General features: G+C 45.7%; 4 protein-coding genes and 1 non-coding gene across 15 annotated transcripts; 3 read left to right on the forward strand and 2 right to left on the reverse strand.

Moving 5' to 3' along the window:
* Positions 1 to 1,787: 1,787 nt before the first annotated feature.
* LOC100837707 (rop guanine nucleotide exchange factor 3) lies at positions 1,788 to 4,693 on the reverse strand. 3 transcript variants are annotated; one of them, XM_024460541.1, is made up of 4 exons: positions 4,412 to 4,693; positions 3,287 to 3,991; positions 2,470 to 3,177; positions 1,788 to 2,155 (listed from the first exon to the last, which is right to left on the reverse strand). In XM_024460541.1, exons 2-4 carry the CDS (start codon positions 3,947 to 3,949, stop codon positions 2,039 to 2,041), a joined length of 1,488 nt encoding a protein of 495 aa, XP_024316309.1. In that variant the 5' UTR covers positions 3,950 to 3,991; positions 4,412 to 4,693; the 3' UTR covers positions 1,788 to 2,038. The 3 variants fall into 3 exon arrangements, with proteins under 3 accessions (XP_024316309.1, XP_003574301.1, XP_024316308.1); XM_003574253.4 differs by having other exon boundaries at positions 3,287 to 3,983; positions 4,408 to 4,693; XM_024460540.1 differs by having other exon boundaries at positions 3,287 to 3,986; positions 4,408 to 4,693.
* A 2,885-nt stretch (positions 4,694 to 7,578) lies between these two features.
* Positions 7,579 to 7,763, forward strand: MIR7717B (microRNA MIR7717b). The gene has a single exon (NR_127003.1). It is a non-coding gene; the product is annotated as a microRNA MIR7717b (primary transcript).
* A 1,814-nt stretch (positions 7,764 to 9,577) lies between these two features.
* Positions 9,578 to 10,884, forward strand: LOC100821620. Its single transcript, XM_014900533.2, has one exon. The coding sequence runs from the start codon at positions 9,630 to 9,632 to the stop codon at positions 10,854 to 10,856; it is 1,227 nt and encodes a 408-aa protein (XP_014756019.1). The 5' UTR covers positions 9,578 to 9,629; the 3' UTR covers positions 10,857 to 10,884.
* A 217-nt stretch (positions 10,885 to 11,101) lies between these two features.
* LOC100821937 (pectin acetylesterase 9) lies at positions 11,102 to 17,031 on the reverse strand. 9 transcript variants are annotated; one of them, XM_003572004.4, is made up of 12 exons: positions 16,608 to 17,009; positions 16,271 to 16,480; positions 15,557 to 15,636; positions 15,367 to 15,453; positions 12,994 to 13,118; positions 12,850 to 12,910; positions 12,686 to 12,742; positions 12,509 to 12,586; positions 12,321 to 12,426; positions 11,922 to 12,067; positions 11,667 to 11,855; positions 11,102 to 11,562 (listed from the first exon to the last, which is right to left on the reverse strand). In XM_003572004.4, the coding sequence occupies exons 1-11, from the start codon at positions 16,774 to 16,776 to the stop codon at positions 11,709 to 11,711; spliced, it is 1,266 nt and encodes a 421-aa protein (XP_003572052.1). In that variant the 5' UTR covers positions 16,777 to 17,009; the 3' UTR covers positions 11,102 to 11,562; positions 11,667 to 11,708. The 9 variants fall into 9 exon arrangements, with proteins under 9 accessions (XP_003572052.1, XP_024316165.1, XP_024316167.1 ...); XM_024460399.1 differs by having other exon boundaries at positions 11,164 to 11,562; positions 11,667 to 11,733; positions 16,608 to 17,017; XM_024460397.1 differs by having other exon boundaries at positions 11,667 to 12,067; positions 16,608 to 17,014.
* A 270-nt stretch (positions 17,032 to 17,301) lies between these two features.
* Positions 17,302 to 21,054, forward strand: LOC100838015. Its single transcript, XM_003574254.4, has 3 exons — positions 17,302 to 17,457; positions 18,248 to 20,113; positions 20,433 to 21,054. Exons 2-3 carry the CDS (start codon positions 18,257 to 18,259, stop codon positions 20,760 to 20,762), a joined length of 2,187 nt encoding a protein of 728 aa, XP_003574302.1. The 5' UTR covers positions 17,302 to 17,457; positions 18,248 to 18,256; the 3' UTR covers positions 20,763 to 21,054.
* The last annotated feature ends 1,145 nt before the right edge of the window (positions 21,055 to 22,199 follow it).

A 22,199-nucleotide genomic window follows, 5' to 3' on the forward strand; every position in this document is an offset into this window, starting at 1 on the left:
GCTGCAAGTAGTCGATCAGTCGTCCACCCGTCAAGACTGAAGGTATGATCTATCCACTAGATCGAAGGAATAAAAGAAAGATAGAAAAGTCAGGACAATTACACGGCGCAAAAATTTTGTTCGTCTCGTTTTCGTTCATAGCGTCATTTCCCTTCTTCGGTTCTCCTACCACCTGTGTTCGCGTGTGTCCACCATAGCGTTGAGTAACCGCCCAGCTGCTCTGTCAATTGGTATCAGAGCCCATGTTCTGATCGGTGTGGCTAGCTGGAGGCGAGTCGGCGGCGTGCGTTCCTGAGGGATTTGGAGGCCGCGATCGGGGCAATGTCAACGTCCCCGCAAAAGTCAGGTGATCTGACGCCCGCCCACAAGTACACGCCACCCAGCAAGCGCATTGGTGATGGAGAAGGTTCTGGAGGCGGGAGGAGGGGCACGACGGTGCCGATCCAGTATCAGCAGTTGTCGGAGACGAATTATCAACTTTGGGCTGGTAAGATGAAGATCACTTTGCAACACTCCTGAAGAGCTTCACGCGCTAGCCAACGCAACCAAAAGATCGATCTGATGGAAAGGGCTAGCCAATCCACTTATACTTCAACACTCCCCCTCACGTGTGGCTCCTGCGGGGCTAAACGTGGACCGAAAGTGTGTCGCAATTTAATTGCGACAACCATGTCTCGAGTTCGAGACCTCTTGACTCCGATACCATGAAGAGCTTAATGCGCTAGCTAACGCAATCAAAAGACCGATCTGATGCAAAGGACTAGGCAATCCACTTATACTTCAACACTCCCCCTCACGTGTGGCTACTGCAGGCCTAAATGTGGATCAAAAGTGTGTCGCAATTTAATTGCAGCAACCGGGTTTCGAACTCGAGACCTCTTGGTATTGATACCATGAAGAGCTTCATGCGCTAGCCAACACAACCAAAATACCGATTTGATGGAAAGGGCTAGGCAATCCACTTATACTTCAACACTCCCCCTCACATGTGGCTCCCGCAGGCCTAAACGTGGACTGAAAGTGTGTTGCAATTTAATTGCGACAACCGGGTCTCGAACTTGAGACCTCTTGGCTCTGATACCATGAAGAGCTTCATGCGCTAGCCAACGCAATCAAAATACCGATTTGATGAAAAGGGCTAGACAATCCACCTATACTTCAACACTCCCCCTCACGTGTGGCTCCCGCAGGCCTAAACATGGACCGAAAGTGTATCGCAATTTAATTGCGGCAACCGGGTCTCGAACTCGAGACCTCTTGGTTCTGATACCATGAAGAGTTTTATGCGCTAGCCAACGCAACCAAAATACCGATCTGATGGAAAGGGCTAGGCAGTCAACTTATACTTCAACAACTCTTAGGCAGGGCACCATGGTTCGCGACAAGAACTTTGTGCTTGGACGGAGAAAACTAAGTACATATGCTAATATTTTCTCCTTTTCTTCATAAATAATGCTTCTTCTGCGGATGAAATTTTCTTGTCCTTCTTTTTTATTGCGAATTGTGAGACGAAGGGTTTTCCTTGTTTTCGATTGCCAAACGTTTTTTTTCCTCGTATGTTAGTTGGGTATGGCATTTTTTGTTAAACCGTGGTTAAGCGATGGGTTTGACTCCCACGTCCCATCTGAACCGCACGTCGTAGATCCGATGGGTAGAGAGGAAAGTTTGCATGTTTTCACCGAATAAGAGTTGTATTACTGGATAAGTCGCTTTTTATGTATACGTATGAAAACCTTTTGATACACGGAGTATCAGATAGTCGGCTGATATTGAAATATGCATGTATCGACTGAATGTAGCTTAGTTAATTTTCTCCAAATTCCTTGATTTCTTAGTTCTATCAGCCAAACGTACCGATTCCTCGTGATTTATTCTTTGCAAGATAATAAAAGCTTACAAATCATCGCGAGGTCACAGCGACAATTACCCTAACCTACTGCTATATTTCCTTACAAACTTCGCGAACAGGTGAGAGAAACTCCGTTGGGAATCCCAAGTCCAGCACAGGTCGACCGAAGAACCCGTCTGTCTCTCAGTCTCACTGTTTCCTGACAGACTTATCAGCAAAAAGGACATCGTCTATCCACGAGACAATGCTGAACGCCAGGCTCTCCAGCACCCTTGAGTAGCTCTCCAGAATCGCCTGCCCAACATCCTACACGCACAAAACAGAATGATCAATCTCAATCCATCGGAAACAGACTGCAATCTTACAAAACGTCTAGTTCATAAAGAAATCATGTCAGGTTCAGATAAAAAGATCATGTCAAAGTCAGATAAAAACATCATCTCAGGTTCAGATAAAAACATCATCTCAGGTTCAGATAAAAGCATCACATGTAAAATTCAGATAAAACATCAACTCGAGTTCAGATGAAAGTGTCATGTCAGATTCACCTAAATATATCATCATCTCAAGTTCAGATCTAAAGAACATGGCAAGAATGCAATGCTGTTGTTGATTCTTACCTTGTTGAACTGGATCTTGCTGGTGTCAAGGGTGGTCTGCGATAGGCCCGGGAAGCGGTGCTTGATGCAGAGCAGCAGGCTCTCGGCCCTGCTGGCCAGCGTCATGTTCTTCCCGCCGTCGCCGCCATCGTCGGCGGCGAGCTCCTTGACCTTACTCCACTGCACCCATCTCCCGCCGTGCGCAAGGCTGGCGCTCGCCTTGCGCCGCCACACGTACATGGCAGCCTCGACGCGGTCGGCCAGCGCCAGGGCCTCGTGCTCCGAGGACACGTCCACGCAGTCCAGCAGGTGGTCGGGCGAGAACTTGCCCCCGCCGCCGCCCATCATGGCGCGGTACACCGCGTCCCCGACACTCGCCTTGCCGCTCTTGGGGAGCAGCGCCATGAACGACTCGGGCACCTCCATGTCGCCCAGCACGTCGCTGTTGATGGCCACGGCGGCTTTATGGATCTGGCTGGCGCAGTCCCGCCGCCGCCGCAGCTCCTTGCGCGCCGCAGCGGACAGCCCGCCGTCCGGCACGCAGGGGACCGGTACCCACCACTTGTCCTCGTTCTTCCGGTGGAGCGCCGCCGAAGAGCGCCGGAACGACGAAGCCGGCGACGGAGACGCCGACGACGATGTGGTGGTCGTCGCCGTCGAGCCGAACGACCTCGCCCCGCCGTCGTCCGCGTACCAGAACTCCGCCTTCTCGAACCCGTCCATGATCTCCTGCACACACATATATACACACATCTTGGTCGGCATTTGGTCGAACAATCAGAAGAAAGAAAGATTGAATCGATCGAGCCATGGAGAATTGGGGATTTTCTAATCTTACGATGAGCATGGCGTCGAGTTTCTCGAGCGCGGGGAGGTTGATGTAGATGTCGGATCTGGGGCGGGTGGCCATGACCTCGACGCGCGTCCCGTCGGGGAGCGCCTGCGAGGAAGGGTAGAACTCGACGATGTGGTCGCAGACGGAGAGGAGGCAGTCCATCTCGCGCCGCCACATGGCCTTCTTCCCCTCCGGGAGCGGCTCCAGCCGGTGGCAGCAGCTCCCGAACACCGTCGCGTAGAGGTTCGTGATGGCGTTGGAGATGGCCACGGCCGCGCACACGCCCTTGCCGCCCCCCGACATGTCCTCGCCCAGGAGCAGCTTCGAGAACCGCTCCTTCACCAGCTCCAGCTCGTCCACGTCGGCCGCGGTGGCGGAGCGCCGGTCCAGCACGTCGGCGCGGGGCTTCATGCTCAGACGCCTGAGGGACGCGCCGGCGCCGGCGGGGGAACCGCGGCCGGCGATGAGCTTGGACACGGCGGCGGCGCCGAACGGCCCGCTGTGGTCCGAGAAGGACGACGCGTCGGAGGCGCTGCGGCTGAAGTCCGCCGTGTCGGGGAGGCTCGGTGGCGCCGTCGTGGTGGAAGACGAGTAGCACCCCGCGTCCAGCTCCGAGCTCTCGTCGGACGCCGATAGCGACGGGCTGCTGATGCTGCTGTCCGCCATGGCTTTCTTGCTGGAGTACTTGTTCCGGCTAGTCCTGCTTTTATACAGAAAAACGGTCTCGGTGAATTCTGGCAAATGAGACGCAAATCCATCGAAACAAGAGCACCAAACAAAAATAAGCTCCCACGTTTAAATCTGAACTCTTGTACGAGTACAAAATTTGAGCACATTTCTTGAAATTTGAGAAATTCTTGTTTGTTTAACGACATCCTTGCTGCTTTTCAGAAGGTGACTCCATACCAATTCATAACTACTTCGTCATGCCATGCAGATTAGTAGTACTACTACATGAAAAGTAGTACTCCAATTAGTAGAACAGTATAACTAAATCTGCAGACGCTTTTGCTTTTGAATCTTCTTTAGATGCATTGGAAGAAAACAAGCACAGCTTTTTGTATGCAAATGAATGAAATCAAAAGGGAGTCGAGGAGGAAAGAAAAAAACACTAATACTAGTACCTTTTTTGATGGTGATTTGATCCCTAAGCCAATGATCTCCTTGTCCTTGCCATGCGTTGGAAGAAGAAGGAGCTCTGGTCTCTCTCCAAATGTTATTTGCACCAACTTCCTCTCTCTGTTTCTCTGGTCTTGCAAGGCTGCCTGTCTCAACAATGGGATGGTGGAGAAAAGGCGATTAATGGTGAGCACAGGATGGTTTGCTTCAAACTTTCCTAGTCATGGTCTCATAGGGGGAGACTGATTAGTGATTGTTGATTTCCTTATTTTTATTGGGAGTGGGATGGAAGTGTGTGTCTAAAGAAATCGTGGCAAGATATGTTTGCTTGCATGATACATTAAGGGAGAGTCAACCATGGTATTAATGGGCTGGATCCCTCCCCTAATCTTCGTAATGCAAATGCAATATTGTACTCCATTCTGGACGGAAAAGGGGGGCGAAATGTTTGTTTCCAAGTTAGCTTATGCCTTTTCTTCTTGCGTTGGACCAATAACAAATTTTAAAATGAAACACGCGTATGATCGATCAAAGATAATCGCATGGTCAAGAAACAGACCTGGGTTTAACAAAAAAAATGTTGTATAAAACACACACAAATACTCCTTTCCTCGGAAGAAAAACGCATCACAAGAAGTCGGTTGATTAATTAAATCATCATCACAGATGTCACACTGATTGGACATGATAATGATAAGCTGAGTGAGTCGGAGATTAGGGCGATTGAGTAGCCTTGCAAACAGAAGTACTCCCTCCGATGATAAATTCTTGTTTCAAATTGTCCAAATATGAATGTATATACTCTTAAAAGGAGTCTAGATGCATGTTATATTTCGATAACAATTTAGGATCGAAGGATTACTGCAGAGGAGGACGATGGTTGCACCGTGGTGAAGAAAGGCTAAGAGAGGCGTCCTTGTTAATTTGGGGCTGCTGAATTAATCGGCGGCGTGATTTATGCAGTGATAGCTTTGCGTGCAGAGTGACAAAAAGCTTCCCTGCATCGAGCGTGCAGGACACGTAAAAATGGCCACGAATAGACGCTGCCGAGTCCAAGAACATGACTCGTAATTTTACCGATTAAAAATTAAAAACTCGACATATTTCGAGTTTTCGACGTATACACCTGATATACTGAGTTCGCTCCAGTAACAACCTTTTGTTACAAATGCAAGCAGATTCAGAAACTCGCTAAGTTTTTAACGAAACTGTGCAACTGGCTGTGTACACGTACAGCGGCATGAGCATACACAAATGCTGGGAGAGACAACCTGTGCCACCTCAAAAAGCCATAAACAAACGCCTCGCTTCTCTTGGATTAAAATCTAACTTGGCCACGGACGCGCAATTAACGGTGCAAGCGTACGTGCGCGTCTCTTCGAATAGGGAATGAAAGAAAAAATTGTCGGCGTCAGATTAAGCGATGGAGGAGAGTACTGTAGTATATTGGTTTACTAATTTAGTGGAGAATTTGGGGCCGGTAGTGGTCACTTCGTGGCCGTCACGATGTCTTCCGTTTAGGGGCCATGTTACCGTACTGATCGAGCAGGTGTACGTGCATGGCACGTAGCCGTCATTAATGCACAAGATAAGAGGATGTCTTGTGTTGATTTGATTTGACCATACGCTTAACTAAATCTGTGAATGTTTATTGTGTTCTCTACCCTTTCTCCATAGCACGCCTCCCTAGATTTTAAAAAGAGTTGACATCCTGCGTGGCTGGCTGGCTGTGTGTTGTCGTTTGTTCAACTTCAACGGTGCTCCAGTTGCACGCTTCATGTTTCCCAGGGGACAGAACCTTAATTGCTGAAGCTCAAGCAGACGAGTGGAGGCGTGGAGCTGTACAACTTTTATTTTGGAGAATTGGATCGAGCACCGCCTGCAGCTAGTAAATTTCACGTAAAATCTACTATCCCATATTAAATGACTTCTTACTATTACATGTATCTAGATGATTTTTTAAGAATAGATACATTCATATTTAGACAAATTTGAGTCACTTCATATTAGAGGAGGACTTCATATTAGAGGAGGGAGTAGAATCGATTAGTGCTGACAAACCGTTTGCAGATACTACTATCCAGAAGAAGAAAAATACAGTGTCAGGAAAGTATACATATATGTATAATCTAATCTCGTACTATGAAAAAAAAATACAGTGTCAAACAGGAAAGAATTGTTTTTCTTGTATTTTGCAAACAACCTTCCATTTTTATCCTAAATAAAAGAGTAAATTTCATGGAACCACAATTTTTGTGGCAGCTGTCTCACAAAACCACGGTTGTTTGTAATAGTCTCACAAATCACAACTTTTGGGCAGCTGGTTTCAGAAAACCCTAATCTCGATAATTAAACCGGTATAATTTTTTCACAAACTTGGTCAAACTTTACTAATTTTGTCTTTGAATAAAGCTTACAACACCTTACAAAAAGGTACGGAGAATGTCCTACTTGTGAGGTAGAGTAGGAGTATCTAAGATCGGGGACACGTGTATAAAAACAAATCTCGATGCAAACCAAAATACTTCCTCCGTTTCATAATTCTTGTCTCAAATTTGCTAAAAAAATGGATATGTCTATTCATAAAAGCTTTGTCCAGATACATGTAATATTTTGACAAGAATTATGAAACGGCGGGAGTACCTCCCATGACAGCTCCATCTAACACAACTGTTAGCGATCTCTTTATTTCACTCTTCTTCGGCTCTTGTTACATTCATGTTTTATAATTAAAAATTGAGTTTCACTGGGTATCACTTTAGTGGCATTTCAATTCAAATCTCACACACGTTTTATTGTTGGTTTACTTTTAATGGGTTTCATTCACTTAATTCCACTCTTGGTGCCAAATTTCTCAACACACACGCGTGCGCCCCCGAGATACATGAAGTCACCATTGGCATTTCGTTGTTGACACATACGTCACGCTTTGATGATACATACAAAATGTCAAAACCGAAATATCCTTAGCGAGGTTGAAGATACAACCACCTAGACCTGGACATGGACGGGGGGCCCAAAATGCAGATGTTTGAGTCAGGCTCGGACTCTAGATTTCAAACTAAAATACAGCCCACAGTGCTTTAAATATACATTTGTGCATTATTTTCAAAATATGCATTCTTTTATTTATTTTGTCTCAAAATAATTAAATTAGTATTATTTTTATTTTATGGTTTTGCTATTTCTAAGACGACTGAGAAATAACTATATCTAAGTCGACCCTAACAACCATTCGATCCATCACTGAGATTCGTGCAAAATTCATATAAGCATAAGCAATGAAAAAATCTTAATTGAATGGTTATGATCGTCGACTGAGAAATAACTATTTTTAAGTTGACCGAGAAATAGACATTCCCTTTATTTTATCGATATGTATTTTTTCAGGGCCTAGCACCGAGCCTAGTCTTGGCATTTTTGTACTACTAGGATTTGCAATTGGGCTGAGGTGTATGCCAAGTCGGGAACCTCTCAGTAACCAACCACCCAGTCGCACACTGCCATTTTGTGACAGAAAAAAAGAGAGCAGCAGAATACGACCGTTGTAGCGGAGAAATTAGGGTTCGAGGAACAGCACATCTGTCGAACTAATCGCTTGTTCCTCTTGCCTCCTGCCGCCATCTGGCATTGCAAAGTGTTTAAGTTCACAACGACAGGGTCCTGACAGGCGAGCGCCATAGCAACCAATGAACCAAATCCATGGATCTGATTGTGACTTTCTGAGGCAACGGATGACTGACGGGCACACGGGCGCTCAGTTCTGGCCTTCTGGGCTAATTTGTTTTCGTTGTTGTTGTTGAGAAAAGCTCGGTTCTGGGCTTGGAATTAGGAAAAGCATAAATGGCACACGAATCACGATGGGCGCTTGGGCCGCGTACATACATGCACATCTGCAGGTTTTCACGATGGGCTCTGACGTATTCTTGGGCTTTGGTAGTTCGGTGCATACAGGAAAATCAAGTTTGGGCCTCGAGTCTAGTTAAGTACAGTCATTATATACGGCCATTCGCATGTGCTCCTACATGGCTACATATACAAGGCTCGTAAGATACTTCTGCTTAAAAAAACATACGGGATGCTAGGCCATATTAGGATACTACTGCTAAAAAAGTTTAGGATATTAATAAGGGCCTCTTTGATTCGTAGGATTCAAAAATATACAGGAATAGAAAAAAATACTTCCTCCGATCTATAAAAAATGTCGTCCATTTAGTATAAATTTATACTAACTTAGTACCATGTATCATGTATCAGAGAGAGCAGTAACATGTGCCGTGAATCCGCCTAGCCCTGTCTGCCACGCACGCACGCACGCACGATAATGTATTGCGGTAGCAGCCTTCTGTTTACTATCTGCTTTCCTCTTTTACTAGGAGTGGACGTCTATTTTGTTTGGATGCAAATGAAAACGAAGGCGTGTCTTTGGCTCGTAAGTTGCTTAGCTGTCCAGCGGTTACGGATTTGAAAATAGTTGCCTATTTGAAACATGGAATTCTAGAACGAATGATTAGCGGAAATGGAATATGGAGATGTCATGGCATGTTGAAGTATCGTATTTAAAAACATGGAATTACTGAAAGTAAAGGAATTTCTCGGATGTACTCGGTGCAACGTGTTCCTTTAGAATTCATATAGAATAAATTCTAGAGATTACATAAAGTTTTTGTGGTCTTACCGTGTAAGTGGCGATACGGTGAACCTTCCTTTTGAAGAAACACAATGATATTATTGTGTAGAACCGACCGTAAAAGATAGCTCACACAATGAGTTTTGTGACTAACTATCTTTGTAAGTGTCTTAACCCAAATTTCCAATTTGTTTAAGAGTTAATTAAGAGTCGATCTTACTACCTTTATACATAGTTGCATCTAATGCTATTTGATTGTGTAGTTTGTATAGAGTATAAGCTTGAGACGTGTTATGGTGCTATTTTACCGTTGAGTCTACGCGACACATAGAGTTCGAAGAGCCAACACGCAACCGATAGACGCGCCGCATTTAAACGCATTTAAAAGAAAATCCAAACCAAATAAAAAATTATATGTTTTGATAAAATGAAATTTTTTAAAAATAAATGCAAATCAATCCTATGGACGCACACGCATTTATCCCGTACAATGCGGCGCGCGGGAGGGGCCATAAAAAGGTTTCACCGCGTGCGCGAGTCCCAACCAAACCGGCTCGCTCTCGCGTTGCATGTGTCGATCGCTCTCCCCGCGACGCCATGGCGGCGCCGCCTCCTCAGGCCCAAAACCCTAGCGACTGCAGCAGCGGCAGCGGCGGCAGGAGGATCAGGCTCCTCCCCGGTGACCACCTCTTCTCCACGCTGGCCCCCTACCTCGGCTTCGCCGACCACCTCGCTCTCCGCCTCGTCTCCCGCTCCTGGCGCTTCTTCTGCCGCCGCGTCGGCCGCTCGCCGCCGCCGTTCCCCTGGCTCATGCTCCCGCAGCCCGCCTCCGCTGGCGGGCCCTCCTCCGCGCGGCACGCGCCGGCTCCTGCCTCCGTGCGCCGCCAGTTCTACGACATCCCCGGCGGGCGGGCCTACGCGTACGACATCCCGGGGGAGGGGTACTATCGCTGCGTCGCGTCGTCCACCTTCGGGTGGCTCGTGCTCGTCGCGGTGGATGCGCCGCCGCGCCGCCTCCTGCTCGTGAACCCCCTTGACCCCGGCACGCGGATGGTGGTGTCGTGGCCGTTTGGGGACAAGCAGTGCGCCGACACGGGGCGGCTGCACGCGGCCCTCGCCCCGTACCCGGACGACCGCCGGCACATGTGCTTCCTCGTCCTCGCCACGGACCGGCTCCTCGCCTACTGCGGCCCCGGCGACGGCGGGGCATGGCGCAGCCTGCGCGTGCCGGGGTTCCGCTACGACGCGGCGGGCAGCGACATGGTCGTCGTGGGCAGCATGGTGTACCTGGTCGACGGCAGGGGGAAGATCTGGCGCGCCGACCTCGCGGACCCGGAGCCCAAGGTGGAGCGCCGCAATCCGGCCTTCCCGCTCCCATCCGGCAGCGAGATCGGCGTCACACGCCGTCACTACCTGGTCGAGTCGCTCGGGCACGTCCACCTCGTCGTGCTCTCTGGCGGCGACAGTGAGCACCGCTGCCGCGTGGCGCTCTTCAGGCTGGACTGGGACAGGAAGGCGTGGGCGCGGGAGGATTGCGCGCGCGGCAATCGCGTCCTGCTGCTGGGCCGCGGCTGCTCGGCCTCCGTGCCGGCGGCGCCCGCCCGCCGCCCGCCCGGCATGGTGCTGTTCGCGCACCAGCCTTCGTTGATCCCCGTCGCAGGTGGCGGGGGTAGCGCGTGGTTCTGGGTGGAGTCGTGGGTGGACCACGACCTACCGGTGCTGAAGAAGAAGACGCAGCACCAGGAAGGCGAGTTCACCAACGGCGACTCGTTCTGGTTCTTCCCGGCCATGTTACCAGATGTAACCGCTACCGTCATGAGGTAGCCCGTAGCTTAGTTTAAAGCCCATCTTAGGTATTCCTAGCTAGTTGGGAGATGAAATTCCTGCTACTCTCGATTGAGGTGCTGGACAAACAATGTACAACATCAGGACTACCAGATTCATTCACCGATGCCTGTAACATTCATTTTATCTGAATCACCGATGCCTGTAACATTCATTTTATCTGAATTGCCTCTATGGAGTATCTATTTAGGGGCAGTACATGAGACTGATTTTGGCCCAAAGTATACAGGTAATTAGTTTGATGGACATTGCGCAATTTGTATGTAGAGAGTTGCAATTTGGGATATGTGCAAGCAGAATCCCACATATATCCCCTCCCCCCTGACTGATTCAGTGCTACAAGTAAACTTCACAATCACAACATTCTTCACCAAGTACCAACACGATGAAGCAAGCCCACCTATTCATCCAGGTGCAACGCGAATGTGCATCTTACAACTCAATTTCATTTCATTTAGCTTTTGGAAGCCATTCAATAGGCCGCTAAGCTACCCCTTTATATTCCTCCACCTGATTATATGTTTCCCCTCGAAGAACTGCAGAAAATTGCCAGTCACGTCACTGATCTACTGCCTTCTTCCTCACTAGGATTGCCGTAACACCGCTCCGGCGGATGTTTCTAGATGGCGAGCTACACAGATGAACCATAACTTTCCTGTTTCATCTCTCGCTAAACCCAGTGACCCTACATGTCAGTTTAAAGTAAACAAAAAAGCAAAGAAGATGAGCTGAGGACAACTGGGTCCCGGTTGTCAATTTGAAGGAAAAAAATGATGTAAATTCAAGTACCTGGAGTCTTTTAAATCTGTTGCCTCAATATCAAATGATCGGTTAAAATTCGGGAATTTCTTTAACCCTGTCAAAAGGATAACCAGTTGGTATAATGTTGTGACACGTCAAGTCACAGGGATAAGCGCAGTCAATTTCTTGGGCAGCACCCCTTTCAAAGTACCAATCCCCAACCAGCTCTGCAATTGTCTGAAACTCCGAAGAGATTGTAATGGAAGCAACATACATACAAGTACATGCAAATTGTTTTAGTACCTTATTGTGTAGACTTGGGGAATTTGGTGCAAACCATGTGTCCTGCAGCTCGCTCTGGCAATGTGCAAAACAAGAATTGATGAACATCCCCACCTTCGAATCGCCTTCGAACAGGTTTAGAGCCGTTAACATTGCATTTCTCAGGCCTGCAGACGAATTCAGAAATGTCCGAAGGTAGTAACTTAAAATTTTGTAGATGTCCCTTCGATGTAATATTTCTTTTTCAAGAATATGTAGTAAAATGTGTATCATATCATCAATGCAGTCTGTATCTGGATACTCTGACAAGGACAATAACTTAATCTGTTTGTTTTGTCAAGACAGTAACTTAATCTAGAATCTTCCACCCGTTGGTCTGATGCATATTGCAAAAAATTGTATAAAACACACAAAAGTAACCTTGGAGAGTTGCAATTTGGGATGTGCTGCATGCCGCAGGGTCTGATTTACAGCGGCTCCACTGACCTCTAGGATCACAAGAAGGAGGCACAAATGTGTGATGGAACTGCCCAGGAAATGTTAAGCATGTGGTTATTACTCGTGTTCAGATGCTGAAAAATATCAAATAGTAACATGTCTTGTTTTACCTGATATACGTCGTAAGCTGAATTCAAGATGAAATAGGGGGTTCTTATGTTTTGAAGCGCATATTGTGGGAAAAAGCACTGCACAAGGGGTGGAAAGTATGATCAGTTAAACCATAGTGCAAAAAATGGAGTTACTCTGAATGGAGACTCATAAATCATAATGTGATGAGCCCTGACCTGATAAGGATAGAGCATCGAATTCAAACATTCTTTGTTCAAATTCTTTTGAGCTCCCTAGATAAAAATTCAAAAGGTCAAAAACGTACTTAAAAAAACTCCAAAATATCATAAATGGTTCCCAATTTGGTGTGGGAAGAGGATGCTTTACTAGTGAAAAGAACCTGCAGATCGACTAGACTGCTAAAGAAAGGTCTAATGGTATTGTCGCCTGAAATGTCATCCCTGCAAAATGGCATCAAATCCTCTCAGCACATGAGCATCACCGTCCAGCAGTAAACATATTACTCAGTTAGCTCCAACGTTACACATCAAGGAAAAACCCAGCGTCACTCATGCATTTCACCGTGGTGGCACCTCCAAGACGCTCCTGGAGGTCGTCGCAGTGGAAGAATGTCGCCAGGCCTCCTGCTGAGCAGCCTGAGAGCAGTACCTGAAGGATTCAGAACTTGATCAAAACCATGGCTTAGTTGTTGTGCAGTTACCTATCTTATAGACTGATTCATATCAGTTACTGTGCAACCACTAGTTATGGGACTATTACCGACAATAAACAAAGTGCCTGAACATCGTCGCCTAATTTATTATACTGTATTATTTTTATCTTTAACCTAATAAATTCTCCGTCTGGATTTTTGGAAAATATAGTGCTTATTGTATATATGTAATAAATGTACCAATTGTATTAGAGTTGGGTGTGTGTGTGTGTCCATCACGAACCGTAAACTAAGAGATAATAATAAAACTAAAGATGAGGATGAAATTTTAAGACGCACGAGTACCTCCTAGTAGGGCTAATACGGACTTTGCACCTCATATAACCCAGGAAGGATATAATATATCATTAAAGCACGATGATAAATAACGAGATGCCAAAACTAATTAATAGCATTGATTATGCTCTAATTTTAGTATTTCATAGCATCCATTTGTTTCTACAAACTTCCTCCATTCCAAAACACAACTCATATAGATTTTTCTCATTTATTCCACAATACACATCACCTCATTTTTCTCTTGGTACCCGTACCCGGGCAATAATTACTCACATCCATTTACTATTAATCTAATATGAATGGTCACGCACTAGAAACGAGAACTGCCTTGGTCCAAGTGCACAAATCTATAAGAGTTGTGTCTTGGAACGGAGGGAGTAGTACCTTTAGGTTTGTCCTAATAAGTCAAACTTTTATTAGGTTTATGTTAAAATATATTGATATTGCAATCAGTCACTCAATTGCAACCACTAGTTAAGGAATTGTTATAAACAAAAACATGTAGAAATTATTATTTTTTATAGTAAAAACATGTAGAAAGTATATAGATGATTAACTAAGTGCCCACACATTGGGACGTATTTATTTTATTATTTTCAACCTAATAATTTCTCCTTCCAATTTTTCTCTCTTTATTGGGCCATAATGCCTGGAAAATATAGTACTAATTGTATATATGTAATGAACGTACTAATTGTATTAGATTTGAGAAGGGTGGAGGGGGCTAGTTTTTAGAAGGTGTGAGGGAGAACGTATCACCACCACCATAAATTAAGAGATAACTAGCTAATTGTAGGCATCTGCCATGTAGTTATTATAGGATTTTTACTTTAATCTATCAATTGTTTTTCAAGTATGAACTTTGCCCTTTTTCTGGATTTTTATCTCTTTGTTAGACCTTCCGTTTAAAAAAATAGTGTTAATAATTGTTTACATGTAAGGAATGTGTTAATTGTATTAGATTTAGGGCCCCTCATTTTTAGAATACGGAAGATTATGTTAGATTTGGGGGGTCTAATTAGGATGTATCATCACCACCAAGTTTAAATTTATAAATAGTAAAGGTAATAAACATAAAGATAAAAATGAAATTTCAAGACACACATGTACATCCTAGTACACACACGACCCCTTGAAACCACTCCTAACATAGGACTAGTCGTACTCGCAGGGTCGATCAAACCTATTAAAAAACATCGACGTGTCAACTTTGTTCAAGTATATGATGACATTCGCCATAAGTTTGTCGTATATGCCATACTTTACACATTGTAGCATCGAGCATTTATACCCCATATACTAAATGTTGTTTGGTAATGACAACAACTTTGTATAGGGTTATTATGGACTTTGCACCTCGTACAAACGAGGAAGGATATAATACATCATTAAAGCACGATGATAAATAATGAGATGACAAAACTAATTAATACTCCCTCCGATGCTAAATTCTTGTCTCAAGTTTGGTCAAATATAGATGTGTCTATTCGATGGCACTGTAGCATCGAGCATTTATACCCCATATACTAAATGTTGTTTGGTAATGACAACAACTTTGTATAGGGTTACTATGAACTTTGCGCCTCGAACAAACGAGGAAGGATATAATACATCATTAAAGCACGATGATAAATAATGAGATGACAGAACTAATTAATACTCCCTCCGATCCTAAATTCTTGTCTCAAGTTTGGTCAAATATAGATGTGTCTATTCATAAAAAGCGTCTAGATACATGTAATATTTCACAACAATTTATGATCGGAGGGAGTAGTATTTATTCCGTTCTAATTTGTAAATATATATCAATACTCACCGGATGTGGTTAATCCCGCGTACGTTTCACAGAAATTAGGATGTATGTAGCGCAATTGGGAATACGTAGAACATAGTACATAACAGAACCTGTTGGGCTGTCGCAAGGCCTTTTCGAAAGAGATCGGTGATGATAGCATCCCATATCCTCTGCCCTCTCATGTAGATGATTGAAGTCTGCAGAGTGGCAAACAGCAAGCAGCGATCAACCTTCTGTTGTTTGCTCGACAATTGGGATGTGAACTTTTTCTCCAGTGTGAAACAATGTAAGCAAACTTACACCGTTTATGAACTCTGAATCACCGGCGAAGGAGCCGCCGTCGCAGTACCGCAGCTTCACTCGATTCCAGTTGTAAAAATCTGCTCAAAGTTTTGGCAAATTAATTAACACCGTGTCAGAAAACCTGTAATTTTTCTCCGGCATTGTCAAGCACGGTTAGCGTCCCGACCAACAAGTGAATCGCAAGATTAATCTAGCCAAAAACCACACGTTTCGTATGATAAACAGAAGACTGACAGGAATTGATCTGAATTTCTGGACCAGAAGCCCTGCAAGTGGCCAGATGCAACAGATGGATGTGGGCTAATTATTCTTGTAGGACCGTAAGCTTGAATTCGCCATGGACCTAGATGATGATAGAAAAGCAACAAACTGTTGCTGCTGCTACCTACCCACCGAATTTTATTGTGATTACCGAACCGCTGTCACCTTTTTTGCCAAAAAAGCAGACAGTACGTACGTGCCACCAAGAACACGGAAACATGTGCGGGTGATCTTCATCATCCTCGGCTTGGCGCCTTGGCGTACAAGGTAAGTAGGAGGGAAATCAGGAAGAATCACCGGGTAAAATGTCTCTAATAAACGCGCGATCATTGTCGAGATCGGGAATTAAGATTCAGAAAAGCCTTCTTCTTTTGTCTCGAAAGAAACTAAATATGGCACGGAACAGATGAAAGAATTGATTAATTGAGATTGATCTTCTTCAGGGTATACCTGGGTTCTTGGCCGGATCGTCGCTGAGCACGCCGGAGAAGACCTCGAGCTTGTTCATGAGGCGCGTGGAGCCTCTGCGCGTCCCGGCCCTCTCGGCGCACGACCGCGCGTCGTTGCACCACCCGCCGCCCTCGAACTGCAGCAGCCAGCCGGCGCCGGAGCCGGCGCCGCGGTCCAGGTGGTACGCCGGCGGGCTCCCGTCCAGGCACACTGCAAGTCAACCGCAGGGCCGCGCGGGCGCCATGGATTCAGAAGACATCATGCATATGAACCATGATTCGTCGAAGGCATGGAGCACGTGAAGGAAAAGGAGATTGGGCGACGCCCAGTGACTTGCCTGCTCCCGCGGACGCGGCGTCCGGGACGAGCGTCATGTCCACCAGCAGCTTCTTCTCCTCCTCCTCTGCCGCCGCCGCCGCCGCCGCCGTAGAAACAGAAGCAGAGACGACGAGAACACCAGCGATAAAGACCGCCGCCCACGTCCAGCGCGGCCGCCGCCGAGCCATGGCGACAACAAACAGTGGGCAGAGGAGCAGAGCAAGAAAGAAGAAGGCAGCTGTGCGTGCGTGTCAGGTCAGGCGGCTCCAGCTAATCTGGTGCAGGGTGTGCATGGACATATTTATACACAAACGGGGCCGGGCGCTCGCGAGCTGGAAAACGACATGGCAACCGCGAGGCGAGAAGAGAATGCACCGGATAGATTCACCGTGACGACGATGGGGAGCGCTCTGCATTTATATTTTCTTCTTGAAACGCTCGGATGTGCCTGCGTCGGCGTCGGTTCGTTTCGTTGGGATGGGTTGAATAGGGTAGATCACGGTTTCTTTGCGGCGGCCACAAACCGAAACGCTGGCGGTGGGCCAGGCCTAGAGGAGTAGGAGGCACGCATTCCTGGACATGGGCCAAGAGCCGAACAGGCCAGGCCTTCTCTGAGACCTACCACAAGTGGGCCGAAACTCCGCTGCTGATAGCTCTTCTAGTATACTCCCTAACCTTCCGCAATTTCACACTCTCTCTTGCGTAATGAAGGCGCAAATAGATTCCTGAATATTTCAGTTTCGTCAGCCGCCAAGAATATTTCCCTCACTCACACGAGAGAGAGACAGAAGGAGAGAGAGGGGAGCGAGGCTGCGTGAGGACCGAGGCTGTTCTGCTGCAGCGTTGATCTGGTTCCCGGCGACTCAAAGGTAATGGCTGCAGTTTTTGGATTCCTTAATGGGAGTGGCGCCCTCGGTGGATTCGAATCGAAGTTCTCTTGCAACGCTTGGGGGCGGTCGGTTGTGTAGATTTGGGCGAACGGAGGTTCGACCATAGGGATGGCAGGTCTTCGGATGCGTTTCTTCAATAAAATGTGGCTTGGATTCGGTGCAGATGTGAGGAGCGGGAAGGGTTGTGCCTCTTCTGTGGCGGGATTTGACTTGCATGTGGGGAACTGTTCATCTCTTCCTAAAATTTCGGTGGATGCGTGAAACTGTTTGTGTTACTGTATTATTCATTTATAGGAAATGGATATATTCTGATTTGATTCGGTGATAATTTGAACAGAGTAGATTTGGAGATTTATTTTGCTCTTGTTTTAGTTAGGTCCATTGCGCTGCTCTTCTTGAAACTAAGCTAGCTGTCTGTGTCACTGTGTGTGGTGGACTTTCCTTGCTCTTTTGGAAGTATACAGTATGTACTACTCCCTCTGATCCTAATTCTTGACTTAAATTTGCCCAAATATGGATGTATCTATTCTTAAAAAGCGTCTAGATACATGTAATATTTCAACAACAATTTAGGATCGGAGGGAGTACTCTTTTTTTCCTTTTTAGGGGATTTGGTCATATGGAGTTTGAAGCTTGGAAAATTGATATCTAAGATTTGCTACATATTTATACTACTAGCCTTTTATGATTGTTCTTGGCTTATGGCTGATTCCACTGTCCTCCTTATCCTGTTCTGATGAGAGTATTGTTTTTATGGTTTGTAATGCAGATTTCCTACATGGGGAATCGCTCTCGGCCAAGTGTAGCTAAGGAAGCCATGGAACCGATTGATGAGGAAACAGAGAGTCCTAGCAGAGAAACACTACCGGGCAGATATCACCAGTTGAAACGCCCCGATGGGAAATTGGGTGATATGCGCCTTGACCGGATCCCAAATTTTCACTGCAAAAGTCTGCCTTCAAGACGCCTAGAGGCAAACTCAGAAGATAGCATGATGCATAGTCGGGGTTCTATGTACCAGAGCTCCAGTGATGTTAGCAGACTCAGGAAACTCCAAGAGGCGAGGAGGAAATTAGATTCCTCATACGAGAGAGATGCATTTATGTCATTTGGGGTTGTGGACTTGTCCTCTCAGCCCAGCACTAGCGGAGCTTATGTGGCTCCACAGAGGAGCCGTTCAGGCAAGTCAAGGTCTTCGATGAACAGAAATCATGAAGTTAATCAGGATGACAGGGAGTTTATAAATCTTTCATCACTTAAGGTTCCTGATGAGAATTTGAAGCTTGGGAGGCCACGCATGGACTGCAATCTGTTGAAAGGTGATGTAAGAGACAGTTTGCTAGAATTATCTCTCGAGGAAGACACCACTAAAAGTCCCTGCAAAAATGTGGCTCCTCATTTGCTAGAAGGCAGCGGTAAAAAAGATAAAAGTTCAATTTTCCAACATCCGATTGGTGTTTATCCTGATGGCAGTAACTCAGGTGAAAGAGACTTGGTGAGTAATCTGCCCAAGTCCTTTTCAGCTAAGGTAGGTGTTTTTGATGCTACCTATCCGTTAGAAAGTATTCATGCTGTCGATGGCAAGAAAAAGGCTCGATCCAGTACATTCAGGAAAATTATGGATCCTTTCATGAAGTCGAAGTCTTTGAGAAATCCTTCCCTCCTGGAAAAGGGAGATCCGAAAAGTAGTAATGCACCAGCTAGAGGAAAAAATAATGCACTGCACAAACCTTTGTTGAGTGATATCTCCAGGACTGAGCAAACCCTCACACCTAAATGCCAGACAAGTGTGGAAGCCCGGCCTATGACGGTTACTTCATCGCCAACTCATCTTCATGCTGTTCTTAAATTGGATCCTGATAATTGTGCTTTTGGTTTTGAGTTTCGTACCAAGGGTCCAGAAGAATCCATTTATGCTAACACCTGGAAATCTGGAAACGAACTGAATTGGATTTACACTTTCCATAGTGTTGGCAAACGATCAAGTACCGTGGGAAGGACCTCCAAGGATAGGCATGGATCTCTGCCTCCTATTGTTGGCCAGATGCATGTGTCTTCCTATCTGTACTCTGAAGTTGGAGAAGATGGTATTTTAAATAACTCAGCCACCAGCGAGTTTGTCTTGTATGACATTGCTCATGCACGACGGAGCTCTGCCGTTGAGAGAACCCAGTGTACAGATTTCATTCAACCAACATCCCGCAATGTTGTTCGTAATTCCATCTCTAGGGAGTCTCTAGAGAGAAATAATATGATGGAGAGGCAAAATACAGCAAGGAATAACTCAGATGGATCGGCATTTTGTCTTTGGTCCCAAGAAGATCTTCATCCCCATTTGGAGGTTGCAGCCGTTGTAATCCAAGTTCCATTTCATAAAACCCGGTCCAAAGAATTGAAATCGGGTTCTTCGCCTGGAACTATCAAAATTGCTACAGCAGGCGGAGCACATGGGTTACCAAGGGATGACGAGAGCAGCCCATCACCGTTACTTAACCGTCTGAAGAGTGGTGGAAGGTGCGATTGCGGTGGGTGGGACATGTCTTGCCCAATCGTTGTCCTTGACAATGCATATGACAGTTATTGGGTTGATTCTGTGATGAATGAAAGCAAACATCCCATGGAGCTATTTGTTCAGGTAAATCTTAGTTTTTATGTTAATACGAAAAAAAATCCAAACAAGTACAGTTATTGTGAATGTTACGTGGCGCGTTTTTTTTAGTAAGAATATGATTTACTGGTCCCAAATATTGAACTTTCCTACTAATGAGTTATAGTACTCAATGTTCCCCAACCGAGTTAACGCATCAAAAGAAATATCCCTCTTATGATAGTTGGAATGCCTTGTTCTTTGACCCTACCTTTAAAGCCATGCACATATGGCGTACTACTTCTCAGTAAAACTTGTTTTCAACCATATGTAGTCTTTAATTTGTGTAGTCCAACTGTTGAAGCAGGGTAACCAAGAAGTTCTCCCTGCGCTTTTGATGAAGGCAGATGGAAACGGACAATTCTCAGTGGATTTCCATGCACGGTTATCAGCACTGCAGGCATTCTCAATCTGCATTTCCTTGCTTCACTGTTCTGAAGCTTCTTCAGCAATTGGGATAGAGAAATTCAAGCACAAACTCTACTCCAGCTCACTTAAGATTCTCTTGAAAGAAGAAGTGAAGCAGTTAGTGGAATCAGTAACAGGAAAAGAAAAGAAGAAGGTGAAGAGGACGAAAAGAAAAACAACTCCATCTATCATTGACGGCCCTCCCTTCTCACCTATGGGAAGAGTATAGCAAGATTTTTGTCACCATGTTCAACATTTGGGGTTGATCATGCTCTTTTTGTTTCATGAAATCAAAAGGGAAACATATCTTGTTCGTAAGGATAGAAGCAGCATGTAGTTTGTTCATTAAGATGGGAGCATCATGTAGTTTTATAGCACAAGCCTTTGGCTTCTGTATTACTAGCAAGTTAGGAAGGCCATAACTGTTGTTGTAATTCTGAAGAGAAGAAAAGTTTTGTATGAAAAACCTCTTTCCAGGAGTTGAGAAGATAAATAGACCAGATTATGGCCAGTTCTGCATACTTCTCTCATTTTTCATATATATTTTGGACTGCAACTTCTCTCATTTTTCATTCAGCCTAAAGATCATGCACGCATACTGGACAGAATATGCAGTTGTTCCTGGATAATGCAGGCGTTGGAACTGGCAACATATATCAGGACGAAACGGCGCATTGTGTGGAAGTGTCTGTTCAGGTTTCGGTTTTTGCATTGGTTGGTGTCATGGTGCATCTTCTGCTAGTTGTAAGCTTCTTTTTCTTAGGGATTTCCGGGCAGAAGCTTGCAGTTGACACTTGACGCAGCGCAAAATTGCCCGGTTGCCATGTGATACAGCATCTAGGGGTTGACTGACTGAAGCCATTTTTCTTTAGTCAAATCATGGGTTCTAGCCTGCTACCTAGGGTCATGTAAGCATCTAAAACCCTGAAATAAAATACCGAGGGGCTCTTTAGATCACAGGAAGGAATAGAATGCCATGACATATTGAATCATATAGGAATTCAAAAGACATGAATCCGTAGCACAAGTTGTTTGGTTGCACCACAAAAAAAAGTTTGCAGGAATTTTACGTAGACATTAATATAAGCAATAGTCTGCTTAAACACATAAGAATTTTTCTAAGAGATCTAACCTCCTGCTAGAATCCCATCCTCTAGCAATATTACAAACCAAGTGCGTAAGAAACCAATTCATATGAATTTTGAAGCACGTATTTGTTTGATCCAAAAGGTCTCTCTATAAAAAAAATTCATGTGGGTTAGAGCATCTTCAGCAGTAGCCCCTTAAATCAAGGCCCCTAAATGTTATTTAGGGCTTTTCCTTAAAAAATTTAGCCCCTATTTCAAGTCAATCTTCAACAGTAGCTCCTAAATATCAGCTCCTATTTAGTTTTGCCTTCACACTGACTAGTGGGACCCATCTGTCACTGGGTCAAATCTTTTTTTTCTCCTAATCTCATCGTCTTCTTCCCCGAGGAGGCTTGGGCTGCGGGAGGAGCCGGCATGCGCGTCGTAGCGTGAGGGGGAAGCAAGACCGGGGACGCGGGAGGACCGGCCACCAGCACCGCCGGGCACACCGAGGAGACGAACACGGGCGCCCGCGGGCGCGCTGGAGTAGACAACCACGAGCGCCGCCGGAGCCGGGCGCACGGGAGGAGGAGGCCAGG

Source organism: Brachypodium distachyon, chromosome 3, assembly GCF_000005505.3.
Source record: "Brachypodium distachyon strain Bd21 chromosome 3, Brachypodium_distachyon_v3.0, whole genome shotgun sequence".
Lineage (NCBI taxonomy): Eukaryota > Viridiplantae > Streptophyta > Magnoliopsida > Poales > Poaceae > Brachypodium > Brachypodium distachyon.

What these genes read in the sequence shown, in the direction of transcription:
- LOC100837707 (XM_024460541.1), bottom strand. Translation starts at nt 3,949, where the DNA reads ATGGCGGACAGCAGCATCAGCAGCCCGTCGCTATCGGCGTCCGACGAG. An exon ending in AACTCGACGCCATGCTCATC is followed by an intron (nt 3,178 to 3,286) that starts GTAAGATTAGAA and finishes ATGTGTGTGCAG; the next exon opens with GAGATCATGGACGGGTTCGA. An exon ending in GCAAGATCCAGTTCAACAAG is followed by an intron (nt 2,156 to 2,469) that starts GTAAGAATCAAC and finishes TTGTGCGTGTAG; the next exon opens with GATGTTGGGCAGGCGATTCT.
- LOC100821620 (XM_014900533.2), top strand. Translation starts at nt 9,630, where the DNA reads ATGGCGGCGCCGCCTCCTCAGGCCCAAAACCCTAGCGACTGCAGCAGC.
- LOC100821937 (XM_024460397.1), bottom strand. Translation starts at nt 16,776, where the DNA reads ATGGCTCGGCGGCGGCCGCGCTGGACGTGGGCGGCGGTCTTTATCGCT. An exon ending in CGCCGCGTCCGCGGGAGCAG is followed by an intron (nt 16,481 to 16,607) that starts GCAAGTCACTGG and finishes GTTGACTTGCAG; the next exon opens with TGTGCCTGGACGGGAGCCCG. An exon ending in CGATGCTCTATCCTTATCAG is followed by an intron (nt 12,587 to 12,685) that starts GTCAGGGCTCAT and finishes CCCCTTGTGCAG; the next exon opens with TGCTTTTTCCCACAATATGC.
- LOC100838015 (XM_003574254.4), top strand. Translation starts at nt 18,257, where the DNA reads ATGGGGAATCGCTCTCGGCCAAGTGTAGCTAAGGAAGCCATGGAACCG. An exon ending in CCATGGAGCTATTTGTTCAG is followed by an intron (nt 20,114 to 20,432) that starts GTAAATCTTAGT and finishes CTGTTGAAGCAG; the next exon opens with GGTAACCAAGAAGTTCTCCC.